Source organism: Diachasma alloeum, unplaced genomic scaffold (assembly GCF_001412515.2).
Source record: "Diachasma alloeum isolate Michigan unplaced genomic scaffold, Dall2.0 Dall_scaffold_00198, whole genome shotgun sequence".
Lineage (NCBI taxonomy): Eukaryota > Metazoa > Arthropoda > Insecta > Hymenoptera > Braconidae > Diachasma > Diachasma alloeum.
Window position 1 is genome coordinate 1,256,226 of NW_021680363.1, and position 27,010 is coordinate 1,283,235.

Consider the following 27,010-nt stretch of genomic DNA (forward strand, 5'->3'; position numbering starts at 1 on the left):
CAAGAGACAAAACTCTGGATTGAATTTCGCAAAATACGGAAATAATAGCACCCCGTCCTAATAATAAGCAAAGGCTGCGAGAGTTTCTCTGTTGAGGGGACCCATGCGTTCCAATTAAATCGATCAATTTTTTTCTATCAATTTCAATCCATTGGTCTGATGAATAAAATTATGGCAAATTCTCCTGGAAAATTCCAAGTCTTCAGTTCGGAATTGAGCGCACAGGTCACCTCAGAAAGATTAAAAAACCTAGAGCTAATGAAAGTTGACAAAAAACATTAACAACGGAGAAGAAAAATATAAATAAAATGGTAATTCGCCTGGTTTGCTTTATTAAAAAATCTGAGGGTGATTTTTCATTGTTTTTAGCTTCATTATTACTAAACTCTAGTCAAATGCTTTAGTTTAATCATCAATTAATTTTCAATAATTTTAATACGCTCCATTTCGTTCTCAACGTAGTATTATTTTACTTTAAGAATTAATTCCATAAATAACTTTGAAATCTCATTATCCTTTCTAACTTGTTATCATTTGATAAAAACCAATGGTAAGAATTGAGTCTCTTGAATCGGAATAAAAAGGAAAAAGCTTCGCCTCGCCTGTGTCTCTCACTACGCTCCACTCCGCTATTACTGAACCATTCTACTGTAATTGAACGTGCCAAAAGAACAGTCAAATTAACCAATATATATTATATATATTAATTGTACAACTTCGTATCTGTGCTACACCTAATCGATGTCAACCACCCTTCAACTGCTTCAGCAACTTCGTCTATTATTTTCACAATGTGTTGCAAATAATGAGAAGAAATGATGAACAATCAACTGAGAATCGAGGACACAGTTGATGAATTTATGAGTCTTGTGTTTTTATCATTGTTTAGTGTAATTAAATCATCATGTACAGTTGAATGTCATTCTGAGGACGTGATCAGGCGATAGAAATTGTCGAAAGCTGAGGTAGGGATGTTTTCATAAAGCTTTATTATTTTCGAGGAATTTCACGATTCTGTATAATTTCGTATTACGTGACACCCAGGAGAATAATTCAGTATCGAAATGGTAAAACGGTTTAAGTCGACTCATCTCCCAGTTGAGTTTTTGAGGAATATTTCCAAATCTAAGGGAGATAGCGAAATTTTTGTAATTACATTTGTTGTAGCATTCAATCCGCTCTACAAAAAAGGTTATGAAAAAAATCTGCTATCGTCCTTAGATTCCGAGATATTCATTGAAAACTGGTGAATCGTCAAAATTCACTTGTACCGTTTTACCACTTCGCTACTGAATTAATTTTAGTTTAAAAAATGAGTGACTTTTTTTGGAGTTTTTGATGTTATTTGAAGTAGATAAATAGCTTATTCACTTCACATGAATAGCGTTGAAGACAGTGCGTTTGCCGATTGTGATAAATTTATTCGGAAATAACAAAATGATGTGGATTCACTGATAAATGCACTTGGAAATGACCAGCCACATTCATGAGTGCAATACATTTACGGTGATGCCCCATTTACTTTGAAGAAAAGCATTCATTGATCTCTGTCGAGTTCTTCAGCTGATGAAAATTTATTATTATCGGCAAAAACCGCATGAGTGAAACGTTTCATCATAATTGAAAAATCTACTGCGTTTATCACATTCAAGTAAAGTCCATTCATTAAAAAATAAATTATCTTCCTCGGATGTACAATACAAAAAAAAATATCCCGATATTCGCACAATTTGTAATAAAATCTATCCCGCGATATCCGTGCCGCTGGTTGAACGATAATTCGATGGCTTCCGGGGTTTCCCAGGGAGAGTTTGGGTCAAGGGGTCACGCGGTTCACAGCTCAGAACTCCTTCTGACCCTCCGGCTTCTATGAAATTTTCACTCCTCCTTCCGCCCTCCCTCCTCTCTTGCCTATGTCACCCTTTCAAACTACTCCCCCCTACCCTTCAGCGGCGCCCATTTTCGATTTCCCGTTGGGTATCAGGACAGATCGATCTCTCGGGTACGCGAAATTGAATTGGCCATTCACGTCTGCACCGGCTGTGGCCATTTCCCAATGACAAAAATCACGGCCATCCTTTAGAAGAATTCTAATATCTTCCTGTAGTTATTTCGGTTTCAGATTTATATTACCTCTAGAGGCAGTAGGAGGAAGAATTCTTTTTGGTATATCTGTATGAGAAATTGACCTTATCTCGCTAATTAGCGTACGTAAAGTAGATGTTTTTGAAAGAAAATCTTACAAAAGACCAGTTCTGATCGAAAACATTGGCCTGTTGATCGTTGGACTGCTCCAGAATTGTTGGATCGTGTCACAGAAGGCGCTTGAAGCCTTGTGATTTAGTTATTTTTTCCTATATAAATCAAATTCCCAAGTCTGAGCGCTGATAGAATAATTCTTTTATTCCAAACGAGATTCGTTAACTATTAACAAATGGTGGAGTTAAATATGACCAAACAAATATTTGTTAATAGTTCACGAATGATTCACTAGAAAGGAGAAAATCGAGTCAAACATCTCCTGGAGCCGTATCCCAGCTAGAAATACGCCGCTCCGCCCCGGTTTGGATCAACGCGCGTCACGTGCACTCGAGTTTGAGCCGCGTCGCGCAAAAAGTATTATTACATGCGCATTAAGTGGAAAGAAATGAGCTCTTGTGTAATTTTTCTCTCGAGTCTCGCCGCGGACAATGGTAGCATCATCGTCTTCACTCGCTTCATCTCGGCTCCGCTCGTTCCGCTTCGGCTGAGATCGGCTCGTCTACCGTACGGCGTCGGTCTGTCTACGACTCTCGCCAAAAACATGACACTACTCGCTCCTATTCCCCGACTCTCTGAATTTATAACATGAAATACAGTTCTAATATTCATCCCGGAAAACAGTTTTTCAGCAATTACTCAAGGAATGATACCCAACCACCCCCCATAATATTCTCCAACCCATTTATTTCAGACTTCCAATCCTTAATAGATAGAAAACAAAATCGATGCTTCGATTGAGTTTTTGAAAATAAGAAAATAAATAAGTAGAAATGCGCGCGTACGTTCACCATGTCCGAAGCCACGAGATGAGGAGAACTCCATAAATTCTCGTCTCGTGGTGATTCAGAGAAAGATAATGATAGCATGATGGGCATAAACTATGAGGTTTAACAACCACACTTATGTGCCAAATATATAAAATGATAATAAAACCAAGAATGGAGGGCCGCGCTCGTAGAAGGTGTTGATGACGTGGAGCTTTGGTGATTGGTGTTACAGTCGCCGGACACTCAGGCGTGGCAGAATGATTACCTGCAGGGAACGGGCTGCGAGATGTACACGGAAGCCCTCTCCCCGTCCTTTACAGGGATGACATTTCCCCAAGCCAGCGAGTAAGTTCTCGCTGCCAACGGCTGCCACACATGCAAACTTACCCTCTTTTTCAACTTATTTTTTTCAATCCTTCTCTCTCTCTCTTCTACAACGTGTTTACTTTTATTGAAAATTCACTCACAATTTGTTTCTTGAAATTCATTTCATTTCAAGTTGAAAAAAATTTTTTTTAACGTAAGAATCACACAAGTAGACGTGTTCGCACCTCCTATCTCTCCATTTGATCGTATTTTTCTGAGTTACGTTCGTATTATTCCACCCCGTAGACGTGTTTCTCAATTTATCACAGGAAAATCACTGAGTAATGGTTTGGGAATTTTTAATCGTTTCTCTGTTTATGCACCTTTTGAGTAGTTTGTACTATTCGCAGTTCTCCCAGTGGATCGTCCAACCATCCATATTCATTCATCAAAATGTCCATTTTTTTCTATTATTTAACAATGATTTTAAGGTAGAAAAATGGTGAAACGAATCGAGTGAGAAAATATCTGCTATTTCAAAAGACTTTTCTGATTATTGATATTTACACCGTCGCTTTTGGTCACGTTAGCTCGGGTGGTAAGAGCACGGCGTCTGAAACTGAGAGGACGCGGGTTCGATTCCCGTCCGGGGCTTCGGGATTTTTTTTTCTTAAAAGTTTATATGCGGCTAGATCGAGAGGTTATTCACATTCGAATTGAGTGACATCATAATGTAATCGATTATACGCAATTACGGCGCTGGAGGTGATTACATGATTGTGTTGATTACAGCTATCAATCACCAAATCATTGAGATTATATCAGTAGCGAAGTGGTAAACCGGTTTAAGTCGACTTATCTCCCAGTTGAGTTTTTGAGGAATATTTCCGAATCTAAGGGAGATAGCCAAATTTTCGTAATGACATTTGTTGTAGCACTCAATTGGCTCTACAAAAAAGGTCATAACAACAATTTTGCTATCTCCCTTAGATTCCGAGATATTCATTGAAAACTGGTTACTAGTCAAAATTGACTTTTACCCTTTTGCCACTTCGCTACTGCTATGAATCATGAAACACTCTTCGTGACTTTTCGTACAAATCGTTAACTTGACCCTTGGGCTCGATCGTTATGCTTGATCCGTTCTCGTTCAATCTCGTCCGGAACAATTGACCTAACGGTGGGAATTTCAGGTTTATAGCAGTACGAACAAACTCCAGTTGAGTCATTGAGTGTAACGAGGAAAAAGAAATTCAAAAACCCGCAGAAAAAAATTATCATTGATCATTTTTCCCATGCAGTCTAAGTTTGATTAAATTGATAAAATCAATCGATTAATTCTCAACCAATTTTTTTTGTGTGAGAAATTGATTCATTAAATTCTTTCTTCAATTATTATTTTCAACAAGAGTTTATCGTTTGAATAGGGTGTTTCGACATAACGCGCCATTTCAGGCATGCAGAAACATGAATTATTTATTCCAAAAGGTTCGAACTGACGATAATTTTCATATTGGACACAGAATTTTTATTTATATTTTCTGATTTTTTAAGATTTTTTCTAGATTTTATTTTGTGCACTTCTTTAATCTTCAAAATTCAAGTGATGTTTATACCACTTTAAATTACTGAAAGTCGTGCGCATAATTAAAACGATTGCAAATAATTAAAATTATTTTAAATTATCACCTCCTGCCTGCAAGAAATGTGATCATGTGATTTTACATCATGTAGAAATTCCCAAAAATTATGATAGAATAACAAAAGTAGAAAAAATTCTGAACTTTTTCAAAGAGCGTTTTTAATTGAGATTCAGAATGAGTTGAAAAAAATGGAAATTACAAATATCTGATTCGCTGTGGCAAATTATCTATTAGCTGTCATTTTCCATGGTGGATAACAAAACACTAACTCCTCATGGGAAGTGACAGCTAGGTATCTCGATTTTCGAAACAGTGGTATGTAGTCATCTGCCATTTTTATGTGATAAAAGTGTGATTAAAAAATTCTCCAAAATATTACAACTTTTTTCAAAGAGCCTTTTCCGTAATAAATGTCTCTGTGCAGTGTGGAACAAGATTTACGAAATTAGTCTTCCCCCTGCATGATATTGGGTGACAGGTCGCCATTTGTCACCGTAAATCACATACATTTTTCAATTTCTTGTGTGACCTTTCCCTTAATTTATATTGTTTAGATTCCTGAAATAAGGATCTGAGCAATTAAAGAAAGAGGACAAATAAGTGATATTCTAAGAAAATCAACTGTATTTCCATTAACTACAAATTAGAACGTGACGAGATTTCAACTTTTAGGGGGCTGAGTGTGTTTGGGAAAAAATGTGGTAAAAACAATAAAAAATAAATAATGTGCCTCGTCACANTCCCCCTGCATGATATTGGGTGACAGGTCGCCATTTGTCACCGTAAATCACATACATTTTTCAATTTCTTGTGTGACCTTTCCCTTAATTTATATTGTTTAGATTCCTGAAATAAGGATCTGAGCAATTAAAGAAAGAGGACAAATAAGTGATATTCTAAGAAAATCAACTGTATTTCCATTAACTACAAATTAGAACGTGACGAGATTTCAACTTTTAGGGGGCTGAGTGTGTTTGGGAAAAAATGTGGTAAAAACAATAAAAAATAAATAATGTGCCTCGTCACACTTGTTATTCAACTTATTCTGAATATAAATTAAAAATGCTCTTCGAAAAAATTAAGAATTTTTTCTACTTTTTTTTATTATTCATTCATAATTTTTCAAAACTTCAGCATGATGCAGGACTTAATTAACAATTTCAGATGACGAAAGATAAAAAAACATTGAGATAACATTCGAAAGATAGTCCGCCCGGGCCTTAAGACTTTAAAAACTCTCAAATTGAGATCATAACTCTCAAAATAAAGCTTGTTTTTGGGTACTGAGTGTCAATAATCTAAATATTTACCCAAAATGATACCTGACATTGTCCTGCAAAATGATTCATTACCGGGACAACAATGACTTTGCTCCCCCGTATTTCTACTGAATTAATAATCGTACAAACGAATAAATGAATAACAGCACTCGATCGCCATTGAATGGAATAAAAAAACATCAAATTAGTGGTGTAGGTTAACGAGCAAGATTTGCGTGAGATTTACCCAGCTCCAAATTACCCAGGAATTTCGGTAGTAGTATGTATATCGGAGTAAACGTGGGAACTCCACAGGATAAACCTGATAGCGAGCTACCATGCCAAAAGGCTTATTGGAGCTCGTGGTACGCGGTTAATTATTGCACACAGCCAACTAACGTTCAGATGCCTCCGCCATCGAAATGAGGCTACGCCCCCTGTTCCAACTTTTTGTCATTTTTTTTTATCCACATTAAAGCAAACAAAAAAATGGCTGGAATCGTTGAACATTTTGGGTGAATTCTTTCTCGTTCTAAATTGCTCAATTCAAGTAGACATCGCGTGCGCGGTTGACATACGTCTTCAGTCTCTTTTATTATTAACCTAGTTTCTTACATTTTGTCATTCTTATGATTGTTTTATCTCATTTTCCGTTCGATAATGCAGTTGCGAAATTGTAAAACGAAATGTGAAATTGCGTCATTTCGTTTATAGGGTTGCGCATGCATAGAGGAGACTCTAGTATCGTCTCGCCCCGTCATAATTCTGACAGAATTTTTCCCGTCTCGGTCTCGTGAGTATAAAGATTGGAAAATAGGAGAACGATCTTAAATCGAGCAAAATAGTGGAAGGCTCGTCCGTTTGGTCTTGCGAGGGTCAAGCATTGCGACAGTCAAAGGTCGCCAGGGTCGGACCCTTGCTACGTTTGAGCCTCGCAAGGTACGACCCTTGTGAGGGCCCTCGTACGACCCTGATGTTCTCGACGAGACTCTCGCCCGAGGTCTCGCCCTAGAGACCTCAGTCTCGTCTCGGTATCGTCTCGCTTACTCTTCGATACTATCATACCGCGACCAGTCCCGGTATCGTGCGCAGCCCTATATCGTTTCACCGCTCCATTATTGATTTTTTATTCACTCTCACGGAATAAACATATCGATGAGTTTCTTTGGTTGTCATCTGACTCCCGAGTCCATGTGTCACTTGATGTAGTATAGTACACAGAATAATAATTTCAAAAAATGAGTAATAGAAATGCTGAAAAGTTTTCTGCATAATTGCATGCATGTTCCGTGCACTTTACATTCATCATCTACTCGAATACAAAATCATGAAAAATTGACACATTGTTGAGAACACAACTCGATGCAAGGAGGACGTGATCGACTGCCCCCATTCGAGAAATTTATTTATTCATTTCTTTTTCATTGGAGAATACTCACCGGCTGACCATAATCGGACGTAACTACTGACCGCCCTCCCTGCAACAACACCTGAAATCCACGTCACAAAATCACCAACCAGAGGAGTCACAAATCACTATAAAAAAGACATTCACTGTCAAAAACTGCAACAATTTAATCAGACATTCTTGGCGAATAGAAAGCCTAGCCTCAGAGCACTCACTTTATGCAGTTTACAAAGCGCACAATTTCGTTTATTTTCTAGTTGAAGAACGATTTAATCGCGCATCTGCAAGCAACCGCAATGTAAAATAGATTTCAGTAGCGGAGTGTCAAAACAAGATTCGTCAATTTCACTGAAAAAAAATTGTTTTCGATGAATATCTCTGGACCTGATCGAGGTGGGACAAATTTCAAGAGGACCTTTTCTGCAGATTTTACTTCGCTCTTCAAAAAAGGCCCTCATAAATTTTATGCAATCTGGGGTCGATCCTGGGATATTCATCAAAAACTGAAGGTTCATCAAAATTGACGGAACTCATTTCACCATTTTTCGCTGACGAAGGCTTCGAAGGCGTCACCGATTTGGCTGGAGCTCTCTATATTTAGAGTCTGTCACCAGCAGAATCCATCTCCAGAGTACTACACTGAGAAAAAAAAGTTTTTTGATAAGGTCGTCTCCACTTGTATCAAGAAACTCATGGCGCGAAAATTGACAAGAAAATATATCACACTGAAGATGAAAAACCTTCCGTTAAGATATTTTATACACTGAGAAAAAAAAATTTCTAATATCCGAAACATATTTTCTTGAGACAAGTAATTGTTCTTCAATTCTTTAATTCTCCCAGGCATCTCAATTCACGTGACCCGAGAAAGGTCTCATGTTTTAAATTGCTGGAAATGAACTCACTCAAATCGCTTAGAAGAATCGTCAATCTTCAAGTATTTATTGTTTTCATAATTTTTGTTGTTATGCAGTTGCAATATTTCGATATGTAATATATTCATGATATACTTTGTTTTTTTTCTGATGTTCTTTCAAAGAAAATATTGTCTGCAGCGATGAAGAATGAAGTCATATTAACTTGTCCCACTCAGTACATTTGAGAGACCATTTTGCGTGGAAAAAAAATTTACGGAAGATAAACTTTGGAACTACTGAACTACAGAAGCCAAATTTTCAAAGTGAACTTCAACTAAATCGATGACCTGACGATCGGAGCCTCTCCTTGAGAATGACAAATAAACAATAAATAATCGTGAATAAATCAAATTAGCCGCCTGTTTGCGTGTGTGGGAGTGTAGTTAGAAGAGAGTGAAATTGCGAATGATAAACGCCCTCTAGAAAATCCAAAAGAGCAACAATATCTCGTTTCAGAGAACTGTCAATATGGAGATAAATGAATCGATACCAGAGGAGAAGACACTTTGAGAATAAAATCCAACGAATTAACAGAAATTTTCGTCTCTTTTACGAATACTTGAACTTTAGCTTAAACTTAGAGAAGGAAATGGCAGAGCGTTGTACCGTAACCATCGGTTTTGCAATTAGTCTGATGCTCAATGTGCAGTATGAGTTCACGGAGAGAAATATTCAATAAACATTACGTATCTTTTCCGTAATTCCGGAGCGAAATATGGCTGTAGGAAATTTTACGGAACCGTCACGGAATTTTTCCAGAGCGTTCCGTAATTTTTATCTGAATCTCCTGCGAAAAATTACGATACCGTCACTTAAATTTTCTGAGTCGATTTCGTAATCGGTAAGCGAACTGTGAGTTCCGTAATTTTTACTGAATATTTCTCTCCGTGTTGAGTATCGTGTAGTATAATGCGTGCATTTGCTCGCTTGACTGGCCAATCTTATCCTCAATCTCTATTGCCCTCTCCCATCCCCCAAAATCGCCTCATACCCTTTTGTCTATCTAGTGACCTGAAATTGCCATGTAAAATTCGCAATGGACTCACGTGCGATATACGATATACACTGAACAGTCATGGAATTCTGGAGTGCGTGTGTGGCAGAAAATTTCTCACACCACCATAAACTCCCAATCCACTGGCTAATCGTCAACCTGACGTGGCTTGAATCGAGTGTTATGCACGTACACTCGTGTCATACGGGCAGTAGATTACAGTTGGATTAGTGTTATTGTAGGCATGTGCATTATGTTTCATTGGGTATTTTGGTTTGATGTGGTTTTGCCATCACTGAACTTGCTGATATCACAGTGTGAATTCTGTCAGCCGACTTCCCTCCCTTAATTTATCTGTCGTATTTTGTGTTATTTATCGATGTTTTGTTGGTGTTTATGTGTTTAAGTTGTGGAGCGAATAGAGAGTATTTCGATAGTTTATTTTGAGTTTTATATTTACGGGGAGATCAAAGGGTTTACGTACTGCTGGATAATTTTTCATTGCAATCGTTCAATTTTCACGGTTTCGAATTTTGATTGGTAATGATGGAGAATGGTCTGAAACTTAAAAATACAGTGTCCAGTTATTGATAACAATTAAACAGGATAAATTATCCCATAAAAACTGAAATTTCGTCAGTTAATTGGGATAACTTGGGACTAACTCCATGTTTTTGAGAAATAACCATTCGTTTTTTAAATTATCATTCGGAAAATACTCAAGTGATTTCAATAATTGTTTCAATTCGTGTGGATCTCCTTTATCTTAATCAATCGAAATATATAAAACCGTTCATCCCAAGTTTTCGGGATACTTCTATTGTTTATTGTTATCAACTTGTTTTTTCATCTTTCAATTCATCAAGTTCTTGTTCTTCAGAGCCATGGGCCTTCTTTCCGGGGTCAGCTCAGATAATCTATCCAATTTTGAGATTCCGCCTGGGACTGATTCCGGCCCAGATCAGGTCAGGCCCATTTTCAGTCCCATTTTTGACACCGTCGATAGCACAGAACTTCTTGTTACTGATTGAAATCCCTCGGATAATTTTAGCTTTTGTGAAAAAAAATCACTCCAGCCTGGGATCGAACCGGCGATCTCCGGCGCCGTAGGCAGATGCGCTGCCGCTGAGCCAGAGCGCTCAACGATTTATTTGATTTTTTTAAAGCAAATATGCGGATTAAATGTGTAATGTAAACTGCGTCTGGACGATAGTTAATTATCCAAAAAACATTTTGATCTCCCCGGTCATTCACTAATGTTGAAAAATGATAATCTCATTTCGTTTGGAACACTTCGTAGATACTCTGTATTCGTTTTCTCATTGTTAATTTAAAGAGCCTACTGTTCAATGTTTTAATGATTAATTTCACTGGACCCTTCGACACACGTAATATCTAGTTTCGACATTACTTAAAAACTGATTTTCCACTCTTTAAAAATTATGAGTAGTTGAACTATAATTTCTAATGGAATTGAAAAAAATCCCGATATAACACGCGATTTTATGCATCAGGTTATGTTTCACGAAATTGAAACTATTACTTCTGGCTATCGAGATAAAGGGTGAAGCGGGTGCGGACAGCAAGATCTCCATAAATCCACGTGGTGCCAAGATCGCTGCTAATACTCAGGGATTTTTCATTGCTCAATCGGCCGATGAGGTCAAACGGTAACTGTAACGAGATGAAAATGTGAAAAAACTGGAAAATCCCAAAATATTAATGGTTCAAAAATTATAATTAATCGTTTTATTTTTTCAGTGCATGGTTTTACTGCAAAGCATGCCACGAAGACATCAAGGACGAGACACTCATCAAGAAATGCAAATGCAAAAACTGTAAGTCACTTTTAATAATATCAAAAAAATCTCAAAAAACAAACGAAAAAATTACGATTTCTCTACTAACAAGTTAAAAACTCTTCATAATTTATCTAATTTTTTCTGCTGTCCGAAAAGAAAACAAAAGCTCGCACTCCGAGTCTCACTCAATATCAATTTCTGCGAGTCACTTTGTGAGAAATCAAGTTTCCATTCTTACAGGAAAAAAAAATGAGTGGAGCACCTGTCATTAATCTTCCAAAACCGAAAATTCCCTTTTCCAAGGACAAACCTTCCAATAAAAACCAATGAAAATTCAAAACTCCTGTGGTGGGAGCAGAGGCCATAAAAAAAATAATTCCAAACAGGTCAATTGATCGCAGGGAATTTTTACAAAAAAAACTCCGAAAAATCTGTCCTCAAACTTTTTCTTTCCTCGTCTTCTCTGAAGAAACTTCCCTTCAACCTAACACGACACTGAATACAATCCTCTTGACTCCGTCTGTGCCATAATTAGAAAAAAAAAAGAAAACGTAATTAAAGAACAAAAAAAGAGAGAAATTCACATGTCAGTGACGATAAACTATTGTGATATATGATCTAGTGGGGCAGCAGCAGCGCTCCTGGGGCCGGGACTTAGGTAACGTCTCTAACTCGCTCGCTTAATCTCTCAAAACTTTTTTACTACTAAAAAACTTTCGTCTGAGTATATTACAACATATACTTTATTTATTTAATTTCTTCTACTATCGTTATTTCTACGTTCACCGAAAGTTATTACCAAAAACCCGTTGGATTGCCATTACATCTGGCCTTAAATTAATTCCACGTACTATATTCTTCTATCTGTCTTCTCTGTTCATCCTTTGCTATACTTCACTCTTACATCCTCACTCTATCGTCTGTCTTATTTCATCAAATTTCTTTCTGTTGAATTATCAAATATGCCTCGATAAACCATTTTTTTGGGATGAGAAAGCACTTTGTCAAGTGATACTAGCCATGAGATTTTTGAAAAGACGCATTTTTATTTTTACTTCTACCCCACGACATCATTCAACATCCAGCTCAAAATACTTCAATTTTTTGTGCCTGAAAATTGACCGGAAAACTCGGCATAATGGGAAGCAAGAGTGAAAAATTATTGTCAATGAAAAATTGAAGTATTCCAATGAGTTCAAGCAAGTGAAATGTTACCCCTATTTTTGAATAGTTTAAGTCAGCTGGTGCATGACCACCTGACCACATGTTTTGAGAAGATGAAAAAAAAATGATTAAATAGCCTGCACCATAGATATGTGCCCTCCTTTTTAACCGTCCGCCTTGCATTGCATGTCCTCTCTAGCTCGGGTTGGGTCCACACCCCCCTTTTTAATAAAAAAATTTGCCTATCTGCAAGATGCTTCAGTCTCTCCAATCCCCTCGTCATTATCGATCGGCATAAAGTCAATAAATGAGCTGTCATTGATGAGAAATATAATCAACCAATATAATCAACAAATTTGGGAGGCAGATATTGCGGTGCAAATATTTAAATATCATTGATAGATTGAGTAATCAATGGATAGTTTGATGTAAAATTTTGTCCTGTCGTTTCAAATGTACGAGCACTCTCACCGAATATCTCATAATTTCATTGATCATCAAATATTTCCTTCAAGAATACGAAAAAATGAAATTCATTACACGATAAATTGACATTCACACACTAGTTAACATAGACGAATAATTTCTGATGTTTATTCGAAGGTATCGCAGCATATTTTAAACCCTGGGCAGTCAAAAACATTAATTTTCTTCATTGACCAGACAAAATTTCTCACAATTCCAATTGATGCAGGTGGACTTGGTCGGAAATTAATCATTACTTTCATTCAATGTAGAAGGATAAATGATGGAGAAATTTTTCCAGATGTTGGAATGATGATGATGCAGACTGGAATGGTGAAGGGAAATTCTGCCTATCGAAGTTACCTTGACGGTACGCCTGAATTCCATCCACTCATTATCTCCTTTTTATCCAAAAATGTTTTTGTTTTCTGTTTTTTTTTCTATTCCCACTGTTATCCATCCCAAAATGATGATTTTTTTTTGTTTTAAGCAAGATTCATCGTTAATGCTTTCGCATAATGCAAGCCCTAACAAAAATAGAACATATACTGATTGGAGTTGCAGCATAAGAATATTCACAAACATGAAATTTTCTCGAATCACTTTGACGATTGAATCTCGAATTTATATTCTTGAATTGAGAATTTTCGACAATCGTCTCCAGAAGCAGGAGACGATTATTCTCATGTCCAGAACAGATAATTCTGGAATCAAGACGAAAAAACGAATCGAGAAAAGCCGTCTACAGTGGGGAAATAGCAATATTCTAGAATAAAAATAAATCTTCCGTTAGAGGCTAGAGTAATTCTTAATTCATGAACGTAACATTCTTGTATTAAGAACTTTTCATTCTCCGTGTTCATTTGAAACATCAGAATTCAAATACATGAAAAAAAATTGAGAATGATAACACGCGCTAGCATTGTTTTCACATTGAGAAATGCATCATTTTTTGCTGGGCACGTTGTATTATCGTTCGTGGGTCGAATCGATCGAAATAAACAGGATTGGAAAAAGGAGAAAAACACTTTTCATCGATGACAAGTATTTATCTCCATTAATTCCACTTCAGAAAATGAAAAACACTTTATTTCGCTTGATCTCACTCTCTATGTGTCCACTTAAAACGTAATGTATCACTAATGCTCTGTAAATTATCTGCAGTACATTGAGAAAAATTTCAAGATTTATATTTTCTAACAATGAAACTACGATTTTTCTCAGTGTAAATATGAATGTTCACAGGCTTTGATAAATGGTAAAGAAACATTGGACTACCTGTATCGTATGAATATTGCTTTGCCCGTAAAATGAGTCATCAAAGTCAGCTATTGGCTATTAAGAAAAAACGTAAATGTTGGCTTACGCTGTAAATTTAAACGTGCATTGTAAAGCAAAGTAATTAACGCTAGAATAATCTTGTTCAGCCGTTACAAAATCATTTTTCGGTTTTTCACAGAAATTTCTCTAAACCTGAAGTTGAAGAATTTCAAGGTGAAATGATTTACCTGATGATACTCATCCCGGAACTCCAGAGTTTACTTTCTCCCACTATTTTCCGTTAACTTTGGCTCTTTATGACTCTCCCAGTGTATGAATAGATCGAACAAGGGTTGGGGTTGAAGGTTAACTCCTAGTGAATAATAATTCACTTGGAGTTTTGGTTCTTTAGATTTTCCAGGCGAGTGGCGATTGGTGGAGGATATATTAAGCTCAACTTTTCTTTATCCTCTTCGTTATTACGTAATTATCATCGTTATTCGATTGGGGGTTGAGACACAAGTACTTCAGAAAGGTTTGATTTTCTTATCTCCCATTATTTAGTCCCTTATTTAATAATCATTACATAATATGCTGAGATTGAATAACTTCAGATGCCCAGGGTTTAGCTCATATTTGATCACACAGAGAAAATTTTCTGCCGCAAATTGATCTTCAAAAAGATCAAAAAGAATTCTGAGAGCCGAAATTGCATTTAATGAAAACGTATTCCAGAAGTGATTGAGAATTCTAATGAGTGAACATTTAAAATAATGAGCAAATGCTTTTCTCTGTGTACTTGAGTTATTAATTCGTTTCAGTTTGACTTTGATTTCAACAATTATGTGTACATACATCAATTGAGTGGTATTTTATTCAATGTAACTTGTACTCATTGAGTAAGAACACAACAACATTGCTAGGGCTCACTCAATCACACAAACAGAAACAAGAACTGATACAGTGACGATTAGATGATTTAGTTCCCATAAGAATGGGGTTCTTCAACATACCTCGTACATAATTATCATCATTATTCGATTGGGGGTTGAGACACAAGAACTTCACGAAAATTTCATTCTCTTACCTCTCCCGATTCAGTCCCTTATTTAATAATCATTACAACATACGCTGAGATTGAATAACTTCAGATGCCCAGGGTTTAGCTCATATTTGATCACACAGAGAAAATTTTCTGCCGCAAATTGATCTTCAAAAAGATCAAAAAGAATTCTGAGAGCCGAAATTGCATTTAATGAAAACGTATTCCAGAAGTGATTGAGAATTCTAATGAGTGAACATTTAAAATAATGAGCAAATGCTTTTCTCTGTGTACTTGAGTTATTAATTCGTTTCAGTTTGACTTTGATTTCAACAATTATGTGTACATACATCAATTGAGTGGTATTTTATTCAATGTAACTTGTACTCATTGAGTAAGAACACAACAACATTGCTAGGGTTCACTCAATCACACAAACAGAAACAAGAACTGATACAGTGACGATTAGATGATTTAGTTCCCATAAGAATGGGGTTCTTCAACATACCTCGTACATAATTATCATCATTATTCGATTGGGGGTTGAGACACAAGAACTTCACGAAAATTTCATTCTCTTACCTCTCCCGATTCAGTCCCTTATTTAATAATCATTACAACATACGCTGAGATTGAATAACTTCAGATGCCCAGGGTTTAGCTCATATTTGATCACACAGAGAAAATTTTCTGCCGCAAATTGATCTTCAAAAAGATCAAAAAGAATTCTGAGAGCCGAAATTGCAGTTAATGAAAACGTATTCCAGGAGTGATTGAGAATTCTAATGAGTGAACATTTAAAATAATGAGCAAATGCTTTTCTCTGTGTACTTGAGTTATTAATTCGTTTCAGTTTGACTTTGATTTCAACAATTATGTGTACATACATCAATTGAGTGGTATTTTATTCAATGTAACTTGTACTCATTGAGTAAGAACACAACAACATTGCCAGGGTTCACTCAATCACACAAACAGAAACAAGAACTGATACAGTGACGATTAGATTATTCATTTCCCATAAGAATGACACCCTTCAACATACCTCATGGTTGATATCGATTGGGAGATCCATCGATCGATGCCTGCAGTGTATTGGCGATATCAATGTGCCTGCTTCCATCGGCTTCATCTCCATCCATTAACGACTCCCAAGGAAAGAAAAATCACTCAATGAAAATGATCGCATGAAAATGAAAGACACATTAGGTTGAAAAATAGATAATGGAGATGAATCCAAATCGATCCCTCACCTCTCTGACAGACCCACCCTTATGTACTCCATGAAAAGAAAAAAAAATGGACAAAGATGTTTAGATGTGAAGACTAACAGCTATGATTCTCTTCTCCCCTCGGCCAGTGGCGACATTCCGGAAGGGCGTGAAGACCGTTCAGATGGTCGGAAGAGCAAGTACGTATCCCCCGAGAGTAGAAAAAAAAAATAAAAACTGTGTCACGTATATTACAATCACCATCGACGTCGGGTTGTTTATATTTTTCTTACCCTTTTTTTATTGGTTGACTCTGGGATAGTCCTGCGTTACATTACCAATCGCAGGCCTTGTGGTGGTGCTTCCCGCGCTCTGCTGATAGTTTACAGTGGATTGACCTCTGATTGTGATGACGTTCTCATTGATAATTCACTCAATTTAAGGGAAAAAGATGAATAACCTCATTCATTAGGTTTATTAAATGTCATTGAGAGTTTTTTTTATCGGTTTTAATAGCAATATTTTACGTTTCTAGTGCATAAAGCGGATGATGTTGGGGAGTAGTGTGATGTTTTTAGCGAGAGTCGTAGGTGAGCCGAGCTTAGTCGACGCGGAACGGAACGAGCCGAGAGTGAATCGCGTCGATACGACAGCGAGGCTTGCTACACCCTCAACTCTCGATCAGAAAACGCACTGTTTATTGAATCATCTGTTTAAAATAGTCCCCCTAAATCGGATGTACAGGGCACGGAGAGATAAATTACCCCTGACATTAATCGTGTGGCATATTTTCGTCTCAGAAAGTTTTGCAAAAATTCAATTTTTAAGGCAAAACTACCAGAGAAATATGCGAGGGGCCATTCATTTAGAAATTTGGGGACGCAGTGATTGCTGAGTTCACGTGATTTCAGCGAGATTTTTGTGATTTCATGTGATTGCTTGGGATTTTTTTGCGATTTTACGATTTCAAATGATTTCAAATTTTCAATTTCCTAATAAATTGTTTGTATTTATTTATTTACTTTGATTTGAGTTGTTATACACCCATACAAAGGCGAGTCGAATCATATAAGAAAAATAATTATATAACAAATCCCTAAAGCCTGCTCGGATACTGTCGGACGAGTTCGGTTCAGTCCGGCAATCATCAGACCGATGTTTTCAGTTAGAATTCCTGATTTGGAAATGCTCCGACAGATGGCATGATGATACTGCTCAGAAAATGATGTTGAAAAACGTAGACTCTTAGGAAAATTTATTCCACCCCTCCGTTCTCATATTTTTATTTTCAAATGAAGACGTCAGAGCTTGGAATGAAGAAACAGCAGATATCAAGAGTCGTAAAATTGAATGGATAAAGTCTGGCAGGGTAGTTCCTTGCCAAAACGTGTTCCGATATCAATGCGATTGGATATTACTTTATTCGTCCATACTTGCCCCATTTTTCCTGCCTCGAGTCGAAGTATTTCCGACCAAATTCCCTGCTGTGGAATGATTTCTGATCTGATGGTTCTACATTTTTCTTTCGTTTTTGTGAATGCATAGGCAGAAGGGAATACATTCGAGAATATTGTAGTTTTAGTTGACGTTGAATACAACTGAGTACGATATCATCTACAATCAGAGGACAATATCAATTAAGAGCAATATCACGGGTTTGTACGCGTTGAAAACACTCACACTGTCACCGACCACTGGCTTGCAAAATCGTGTAAAATCATGATTTCACGCCTATTGTGATTGTCCCGAATAAATTTATATTCATAGAATTTCTTGTCATCTGTTTATTTCAAATATTCATTTTTTAAGACGATAAAAAATGAAGCGGCAGATGAAGATTCAGGAAAATTTAATTTCAATTTGTGGTAGAATACATCCTAGAGGAAAAAACTAGAATCATTTTTTTGCCCTGAAATTTCTTAAGGATATCCAAGTACTTCGTTCAAGTTAGCAACTTTTTTTTTATTTAAACCTTAATTAATGTAAAAAAAAAGTTAAATTATAAATTCGAAATTTCCAAGTAAATTCAAGAACGCATTGTAGGGCAATTTTATAACAAGCCATACAGCTGGTATGTGAACCCAAAAAATCCAAAATGATACAATTAATTTGTTTTACAGTTAAATTTTGTTTTTCAATTATTCATGACAAAATTGGAATTTTTTGATCATTTCTTCAATTTTCTTTAACCCTAGTCTGGTCTTCACGCGACTGGGCACTTCCGCGGGGATTCCCCGCCGTGTGACTTAGGCTCTGGCGTTGCCGAATTCACTCTACACTGCCCGTCAATTGACAAAGTCAATGTTTTTTTAATTTTTTCGGTTATCCAGTCAATTCTAATCAAAGAAAACGACGCGCGGCGGGGTTTCCCTAACATGATGACCAACTAGGGTTAAAAAAGAGACATTCTATTTGTTTCAAATCTCTAAAATCTTCCTAAATCAAATAAATTTTACATTTTCAAAGTTTAAATAATAAGACCATTGCAAAATTTCCAGTCATCTAAAGTCAAATAATGCTAAAATACAATGATTTCGAAGAGAAACGACGAAAGTACTTGGATATTCTCAAATCACAAAATAAATAAATTAACAAAAAAAGAAAACAGCGACAATGTCCCTAATCTCGTCAACTAAAAATTTCAAATCAACAAAGACGAATAAAAAATTTGATACTGGTCCCAGTGTAGAACGTTTTAGTGTTTGAGCCCTATTGGTGTGGTGTTTAATTATTAATTTATTTACTGCAACTACGACTTTACAACTGACCATGTCTCGATGTTCTTTTCCTTTGAAATATCATTATTCATTTTCATCTTTGAATAGTAGCCAATTACGTCTAAACCAGAAGTTGAAAAAAAAACGTTTGTCAGTGTTTTTAAATGGTTTACTGGTTGTCGGTGAATTCATAATTTTAACTATCAAAATATTCACAACAGTATTGCAACAAATACTTTATCAATGTTGTTTCAGTGTTGATGTTGATTTGAGGTAAAAATTTATTTAGAGATCATTCTCAGATAGATATATTGGTGTTTATGATTATTCAAACGGAGTTGACTTTCTGATCGTTTTTCAAAAAGAAATAAAATGACAATATAGAGAACACTAGATATCCGTCAATATTGACTCGAGTCCTCCGCACATGATGGCAATATCCAGAGATTGAACCCCGGGGGTTTACTTGTTCTCATAAAAAAATAAATAACAATTCGGTGTTTGTATATATTCAGTGACGACACAATAGTAGTTTACTCGATATAACATAGATAGTTATAATAAATAAACGATGTGAAATCACCATCACACAAATAATGAAAAACAAATTGAAGAAATTGTCACAGCACATTAAATCACTAATTCATGAATTCATTTGTAGTCTACATGCATCAACAAATTAATATCAAACACACTCATTGATAATAGGGACTCTAGCGCATATACACCAAGGACAATTGAACAGATTTACCGAATACATAGAGAAGGAAATTGATAAAGTGAATAAACTATTTCAGGTGTGAACATTGATTCATAATTAAATTCCACACATTTCCATCCATTTTTCATTGTTGTTGAAATCCTTTTAATCAATTTTTAGACACTTTTTCGTCGATGTATTCAATATTCACTCCACACTAAGAAAAAAATTAACCCAAACTTTTTCATAAACTAACCGTTTATGTGTCTATGTGCCTGATACCATAAATTACAATACAGTAGCAGTTTACTCGATATAATATAGATAGTTATAATAAATAAACGATGTGAAATCACCATCACACAAATAATGAAAAACAAATTGAAGAAATTGTCACAGCACATTAAATCACTAATTCATGAATTCATTTGTAGTCTACATGCATCAACAAATTAATATCAAACACACTCATTGATAATAGGGACTCTAGCGCATATACACCAAGGACAATTGAACAGATTTACCGAATACATAGAGAAGGAAATTGATAAAGTGAATAAACTATTTCAGGTGTGAACATTGATTCATAATTAAATTCCACACATTTCCATCCATTTTTCATTGTTGTTGAAATCCTTTTAATCAATTTTTAGACACTTTTTCGTCGATGTATTCAATATTCACTCCACACTAAGAAAAAAATTAACCCAAACTTGTTCATTAACTAACCGTCTATGTGTCTATGTGCCTGATACCCATTCGTCCTCCACGTACTCCGTAGGTGAAGACTTCTCGTACGCAAGTAAGTCAAAATTATCCGAGGATACGGAAAAAAACAGAAATCAAATAGTGTAATTCGAGCATAAACGAAACTCAATTAAATAAATTTCATATTTTACATTAAATACTAGGGATTCATAACACAGAAATATTTATGAATAAACCTTGAAGCAATTAGATGTATAGGACACGTGCCATCATCAATTACAGAGCCCGATAATGCTGTTTATTGTGACATTCATTGAGAATATTTTGTGCATTTGTCCGAGCTGTTCGTCATGTCCAAATATTCAAATTTCAACACAATATTCTGCTAATTAAAACCAACATTTATTGTGGAGATTTTTGGTAAATGCACCCAAAATATTTCAGTAGCGAAGTGGTCAAACGGTTTAAGTCGATTTTGGCTATGGGCCAGTTTTCAGTGAATATCTCGAAATCTAAGAGAGACAGCAAAATTTTTCTCACAACCTTTTTAGTAGCACCCAATTCGCTCTACAAAAAAGGTTATTACGAAAATTTCGCTATCTCCCTTAAATTCGGAAATATTTCTAGAAAACTCAACTGAAGACTCAATTGACTTAAACCGTTTGACCATTTCGCTACTGATTTAGCATTGCCAACACATTTTTATTGCGTCACGTCGGCCCAACACCGGCTGCTACACAGTAGAGGTTGATACAATCACCATAAAATAATTGCACACCCTCTACCCAATCCCTTTTACCCTCTCTTTGCTGTCCAGTCTTTTTTTCAATGCAATCCACATAATTTTCTACCGTTAATAATAACTCTTCCACACCCAGTCGCATGTATCTCTCTTTCTCTTCTTCAAGCGAAATACGACACGCACACTTAATGAATATTAGTCAATATGAATGGTAAATGTAGTGGTAAAGTAGATTTTATAATGTTTTAGAACAGTTTTCAAATTTCCCATCGATCGACATGAAATTAATTGCTCTTTCTTTATGATTATCAAAATTACTATTATTCAACCATTAAAAACTGAAATTTTTTATAAATAAACAACCCAATCAATTATAGCATGCGAAAACTGGCGCGATTCGATAACTCGTCATATTGGAATTCAATTAGTTTCATGTTTGTTATAGTTTGTGCACGGTGCATGTGGTAATTACTAGAATAGTTGGCAGTCTCGTCGACGGGCCTCTATACAACGAGCTCACCATCATAAATTATGATGATTATTTCCGTGATTAAAAATTCCATCAGCCTAAAATTTTGCTGGACTCGTTGTAGAGAGGTGGAAGGAGAGAAACTGAATATCCTCGTTCAATGGATATATAATGAATAAACTAAATGTTTAGAGTAGAATATGAGTGATCGTTCCAGCTGAAAAGACATTTCACTTTATCGATTGAAACTAATCATTTTTGAAGAGCCAAAAATCCGTAAATATTTACATCAGCGTTCGATCGTTTCAGGTATGTATGAAAAAGATAATTTAATGAAGTCAATTTTTCTCAGGTTAAAATTCAGTCATGAAATTGTAAGGTAATTCAGTATCACTCGATGATCAGTTTTTAGAACTATCTCGGAATCCACTTTAGGTAGTTCCGCGCTCTGGTGCAGTGGTAGCGTGTCTGCCTACTGTGCGAGAGATCGCCGGTTCAAATCCCATCCGGGGTGATTTTTTTCATAACAGTAAATCTCAGGGATTGTAGTCGGTGATAAGGAATTGTCTGTTATCGGCGGTATCGGGACTGTGGGGCCCAAGGATGGGGCCCTAGAGTGGGGCCTTAGGATGGGGCCATAGAGTGGGGCCTCAGGATGAGGCCCTAGAGTGGCGCCTTAGGATGGGACTGTAGAGTGGAGTCTGAGGATGAGGCCCCACAGGTGGGGCCTTACAGATTACGACTTAAACTAGGACCCCTCGACCTAATAGGGAACGAGAGACGGTCTCATCTCAACCTAGGTGCCGCATGACTCAGAGACTTCCAAAGTTCCCTCCGGTCAACAAACATGAAGATATTACAGGCGAAGACGACTGACAATCCCAAGGATGTCTTCATGAGAAAACAGGATTTTTCCTTAGATCTCGAGATATTTCTGAAGAACTTATCAATCACGAAGTGAAATTGATTGACGCCAGCTCACAGTTTCATAACTGAATTCGAGGTTGGAACGGTCACGAAGATCCCACGCAATAATAATAGATTATTGTGTGGATTTGAAAGGAATTAGGCCTTGTTTAATATCTAGGGGTAGGGGTAGCTAACATGTGTAGTGGTTTGTTACAGACGACCATCATCCTCCCCCCACATTCACTCCGCCAGAACTGCCCAAGATGGTTCACGTGAGAGGTACAGTTACACCTCAGTCAAAGCCATGCTACAGTCTCGCAAGCTGCACTCCTAATGATATTATTGTTTATTTATATAATAAGCATCATCATAACTTGTTGGTTTTATTATAATTCTGGGTTGAAGTTGTAAAACTCCATGAGTTATCCCATTCGCTTATTCAATTATGAAATTGTCTTAGCCATAAAAGAAATGTCATTTTACATTTTCTCTGGTAACAACTCATGGTGGAAATAAATTTCTACGAATGTCTCCTAAATATGGTATAGGATCTATTGAGTTTTACAACTTGATTACTAAATTCATTCCATCATATTTTAACATTCACAGAACAGGATTTAATATTTTTATAGTTGTCTTCCATTAAGTTAATTAATTTCTATCAGTGCCGAATTCTAAAATTCGATTGATTCTTTTAGTTCATTAATTTACGTTAAGTAATGGCTGAGTAAGATTTATTTTCAGTAAATCATTTCCTTCTGATCGACAATTTGATTTTCTGCATGCTTTTTACACCTTCTACCTGCAATAAACTCACATAATTGTGTCAAGTAGAATTGAGCATTTTTATCCGGCATTTATTTTTATGAACATTAAGTAGTTTATCGATTTTTTGTTGTTCATTTGCAAATGAATCTGCGCGTATCTCTGGCATTTGGATAATGCCTAGGATGAGGTATGCGCGCCTGTAAGCATGGGGGGCTGTAGGTTGCCTAACCGGAAAGCACTGTAAAACGCTTTCGATTTTATAACCAACGGGGGGAGCAAAAATTTGTTGATAATTGTTCAATCATTCAATAATCAATCATTTTGTGTTCAATCGAATGGCTTCCGCGGAGCCACTGGTAATTATGTATTAATTTTTTTTTGTATGGATTTTAGGTGAAATCAGTCGAGAACGGGATGATCCAAATGGTAAATAAATACAATTAATTTTCGAGGATTATTTTTTTAATCGTGACGTGAAAAAAATGTGTTGCTATTCTATCCTATAATTTCTGTTATTAAGGCCCGTTTGGATTATCTTTATTTTTTGGCGATTTTTTCATCAGGAAATTTCCATTCGGTTTTGCATGATGCAGAGAACCACAAAACATCCAGATGTATGGTCGCGAGGGTCAGAATAAGGTCACAAGAGCTGGTTTAAGGGTCACAGGGATCAGATTAAGGGTCACGAGAGCTGGTTTAAGGGCCGCAGGGGTCAGATTAAGGGTCATAAGGGTCACGAGACTCAGATTAAGGGTCACAAGAGTCGTATGATTCAGATTAAGGGTCACGCGGGTCAGTTTAAGGGTCACAAGGGTCAGAATAAGGATTATGGGGGTCATATGTGGGTCGTTTTTGCATTATTCCTCGACAAAAATTAAAACCGCTCTTTCGAAATTTACCAATTTTTTCTGAGCATACATTTATAATTTTTGAAGTACTCTGCGTCATGCAAAACCGAATGAAAATTTCCAGATAAAAAAATTCACAAAAAAGGATCTAAATCACATTTGAAAGCTAATACAATCGGGCCTTAATTGATGAGAACTGATGAAAAAAATTTTGATTACTTCGCAGCTATGAGGAATCACCGAAACTCCGTAGGAATGACAACCATGAATTCAACAAAGCAAGTGAATAAAGTCAAGCCAAATGTCAACAGAGCAACCAGTGATAACTTGTCCAGTCCAAACCATCCGTACAATCAGAGGTACCATTTGAAACGGTGCCCCCTGCCTCCACCCGCCCTAATTTCTATTGATTTCCAATCATCTTCACGCCACACTCATCACCACCATCGACAACCCATGTCATGATCACTCACCTGAATCTAAGAAGACTAATAATGCAAACCACTACATCAAAACTCGTTAAACAAATTATTTAAAAAAACAAATTTCTACTCAACTCAATTCTTGTAATTACTCTCCACTGAAGTCTATCTCTAATTCTTCTGCGTATTCCTCTATCTCGAGGCTTCTGACCTTAGACAGTAGGAGATTGGAATAAAAATCATAAATAAAATTGATCGATTAGCGATGAGCACCGGTTCAGCAAATATCCAAGCACATTTAATGCATCTGTTGATTTATTATAAAAGCATGGATCAATTGTTTTAATTTCAAAATCGAGGGGTAAAATCTATGCCCGAGTGATGCATGAGTTATAAATGAAATAATGAAATGATAATTGAAACAAAAGAGGAGAAACAAACGGTCATTGACGCCGAGAGAGATTTTCATGATAATAATCAGCTGAAATTCGCTTCGACGCTGTGTCAATAATTCATTTAAAAAATCATATTCATTCACTTATTTTATCTGTTACCGTCATCTTTCGTTCGCAATATTATTCATCATTTTCCCGCCATCGAGTCATCATTCGTGTCAGCAAATATCAAGCCAGCGGTGATAAAAACGAAGTAGAGAAAAAATAATAATGAAAAGAAAAGACAGCATAGGAGAAAATGGAGAATCAACACACGTCACCTTCTGTTTCCAGATCGCAAGAGGAGTCGGCATACTCTGGCTACCATCTCGCCTACGAAGTCAAAAAACTCATGTACGCTTATGCCGTTAACACTGTTCTTACACGTGTTGATTTTTTATTGAAAAAAAAATTCAACAACAGAATTATTCAAATTAATTCGAGGATTAATTATCATTCTATTCCATGTTTATGTCGAATATTTGAAAGTATACGCCTTGCTACTGCTTTTTTTGCATGCCAGTATATTCCTCAATGATTCAGCAAATAATTAAAATGGAAAGAAAAATAATTGAAGTTCATTAGTTCTGGATTGTGACTGCATAAAGAACATTTCATTGAGTTTAATAAAAATCATTGATTCTTCCAGGCCTACGAACAGAGCATCCGGCGGCTCAAATGTTAATAACAACGGTGGTCTGCAGATTGGCATTGCCGATGATCAGGCTAAAGATTTTGACTTTGAAAAAACTGAAATGAAGTACGATTCAACGGGCATGTTCCATTGGAGTCCAGCCCGCAATCTCGAAGACTGCATACTGGATCGTAATCAGGCAGCAATGACTGTATTGAATGGACACGTTGTTGTATGCCTTTTTGCTGATCCTGATTCACCATTAATTGGACTGAGAAACCTTGTCATGCCATTACGAGCTTCCAATTTTCATTACCACGAGCTTAAACATGTAGTTATAGTTGGATCCGTTGACTATATAAGACGCGAGTGGAAGATGCTACAGAATTTGCCAAAAATTTCAGTGCTCAATGTAAGTATTTTACAGAATAGTGAGGTCTCTTTGATATTTTGAGAAATAGGATTCTGTGTAATCTACTTATCGAGAGACTCATTCCGGCGTTTCAACTTGCCTCATTTGCGGTCCAGCTCGGGTCCATGCTGCCGAGATCTCAGACGACCATAGATTACTCAAAATTTTCAGACCAATTTCCTATAAAAAGTTATGAATATTTTTCTAAAACAAAGTACATTGATCTTCATCATCGCCTTCTGGAAGTCAATGTGCTTTGGTTTTTGAAAATATTTACAACCTTTCGTAGGAAATTCATTAATCGTTATTCGTGTATATCGTTGAAGGGTTCATCATTAAGCAGAGCAGATCATTAAGGGGACTATTTTACAGACTAGTCAAGTTCTCTTGATTTTTCGAGAAATAGGATTCTGTGTGATCTACCCATTGAATGTTAAAACAAATTTCCTATAAACAGTTATGAATATTTTTCAAAAACAAATTACATTGATCTTCATCATCGCCTTCTGGAAGTCAATGTGCTTTGGTTTTTGAAAATATTGACAACCTTTCGTAGGAAATTCATTAATCGTTATTCATGTATATCGTTGAAGAATTCGCCATTAAGCAGAGCAGATCATTAAGCGGACTCCTCTACAGAATAGTCAAGTTTCTTTGATTTTTCGAGAAATAGGATTCCTTCTAATTCAACTATCGAATGTTAAAACAAATTTTCTATAAACAGTTATGAATATTTTTCAAAAACAA

General features: G+C 36.3%; 1 protein-coding gene across 2 annotated transcripts in view; it reads left to right on the forward strand.

Moving 5' to 3' along the window:
• LOC107048927 (calcium-activated potassium channel slowpoke) overlaps nt 1-27,010 on the forward strand; it is a 114,071-nt gene that overhangs the window by 79,744 nt on the left and 7,317 nt on the right. Inside the window, exons 11-21 of one of the 2 annotated variants that reach the window (XM_029125894.1) lie at nt 3,262-3,374; nt 11,071-11,226; nt 11,318-11,394; nt 11,981-12,016; nt 16,650-16,700; nt 20,699-20,719; nt 22,962-23,024; nt 23,907-23,939; nt 24,588-24,720; nt 25,512-25,571; nt 25,867-26,263. In XM_029125894.1, the coding sequence (XP_028981727.1) occupies nt 3,262-3,374; nt 11,071-11,226; nt 11,318-11,394; nt 11,981-12,016; nt 16,650-16,700; nt 20,699-20,719; nt 22,962-23,024; nt 23,907-23,939; nt 24,588-24,720; nt 25,512-25,571; nt 25,867-26,263 (1,140 nt within the window). The remainder of the gene's footprint in view (nt 1-3,261; nt 3,375-11,070; nt 11,227-11,317; nt 11,395-11,980; nt 12,017-16,649; nt 16,701-20,698; nt 20,720-22,961; nt 23,025-23,906; nt 23,940-24,587; nt 24,721-25,511; nt 25,572-25,866; nt 26,264-27,010) is intronic. The other variant, XM_029125895.1, reaches the window with a different exon arrangement.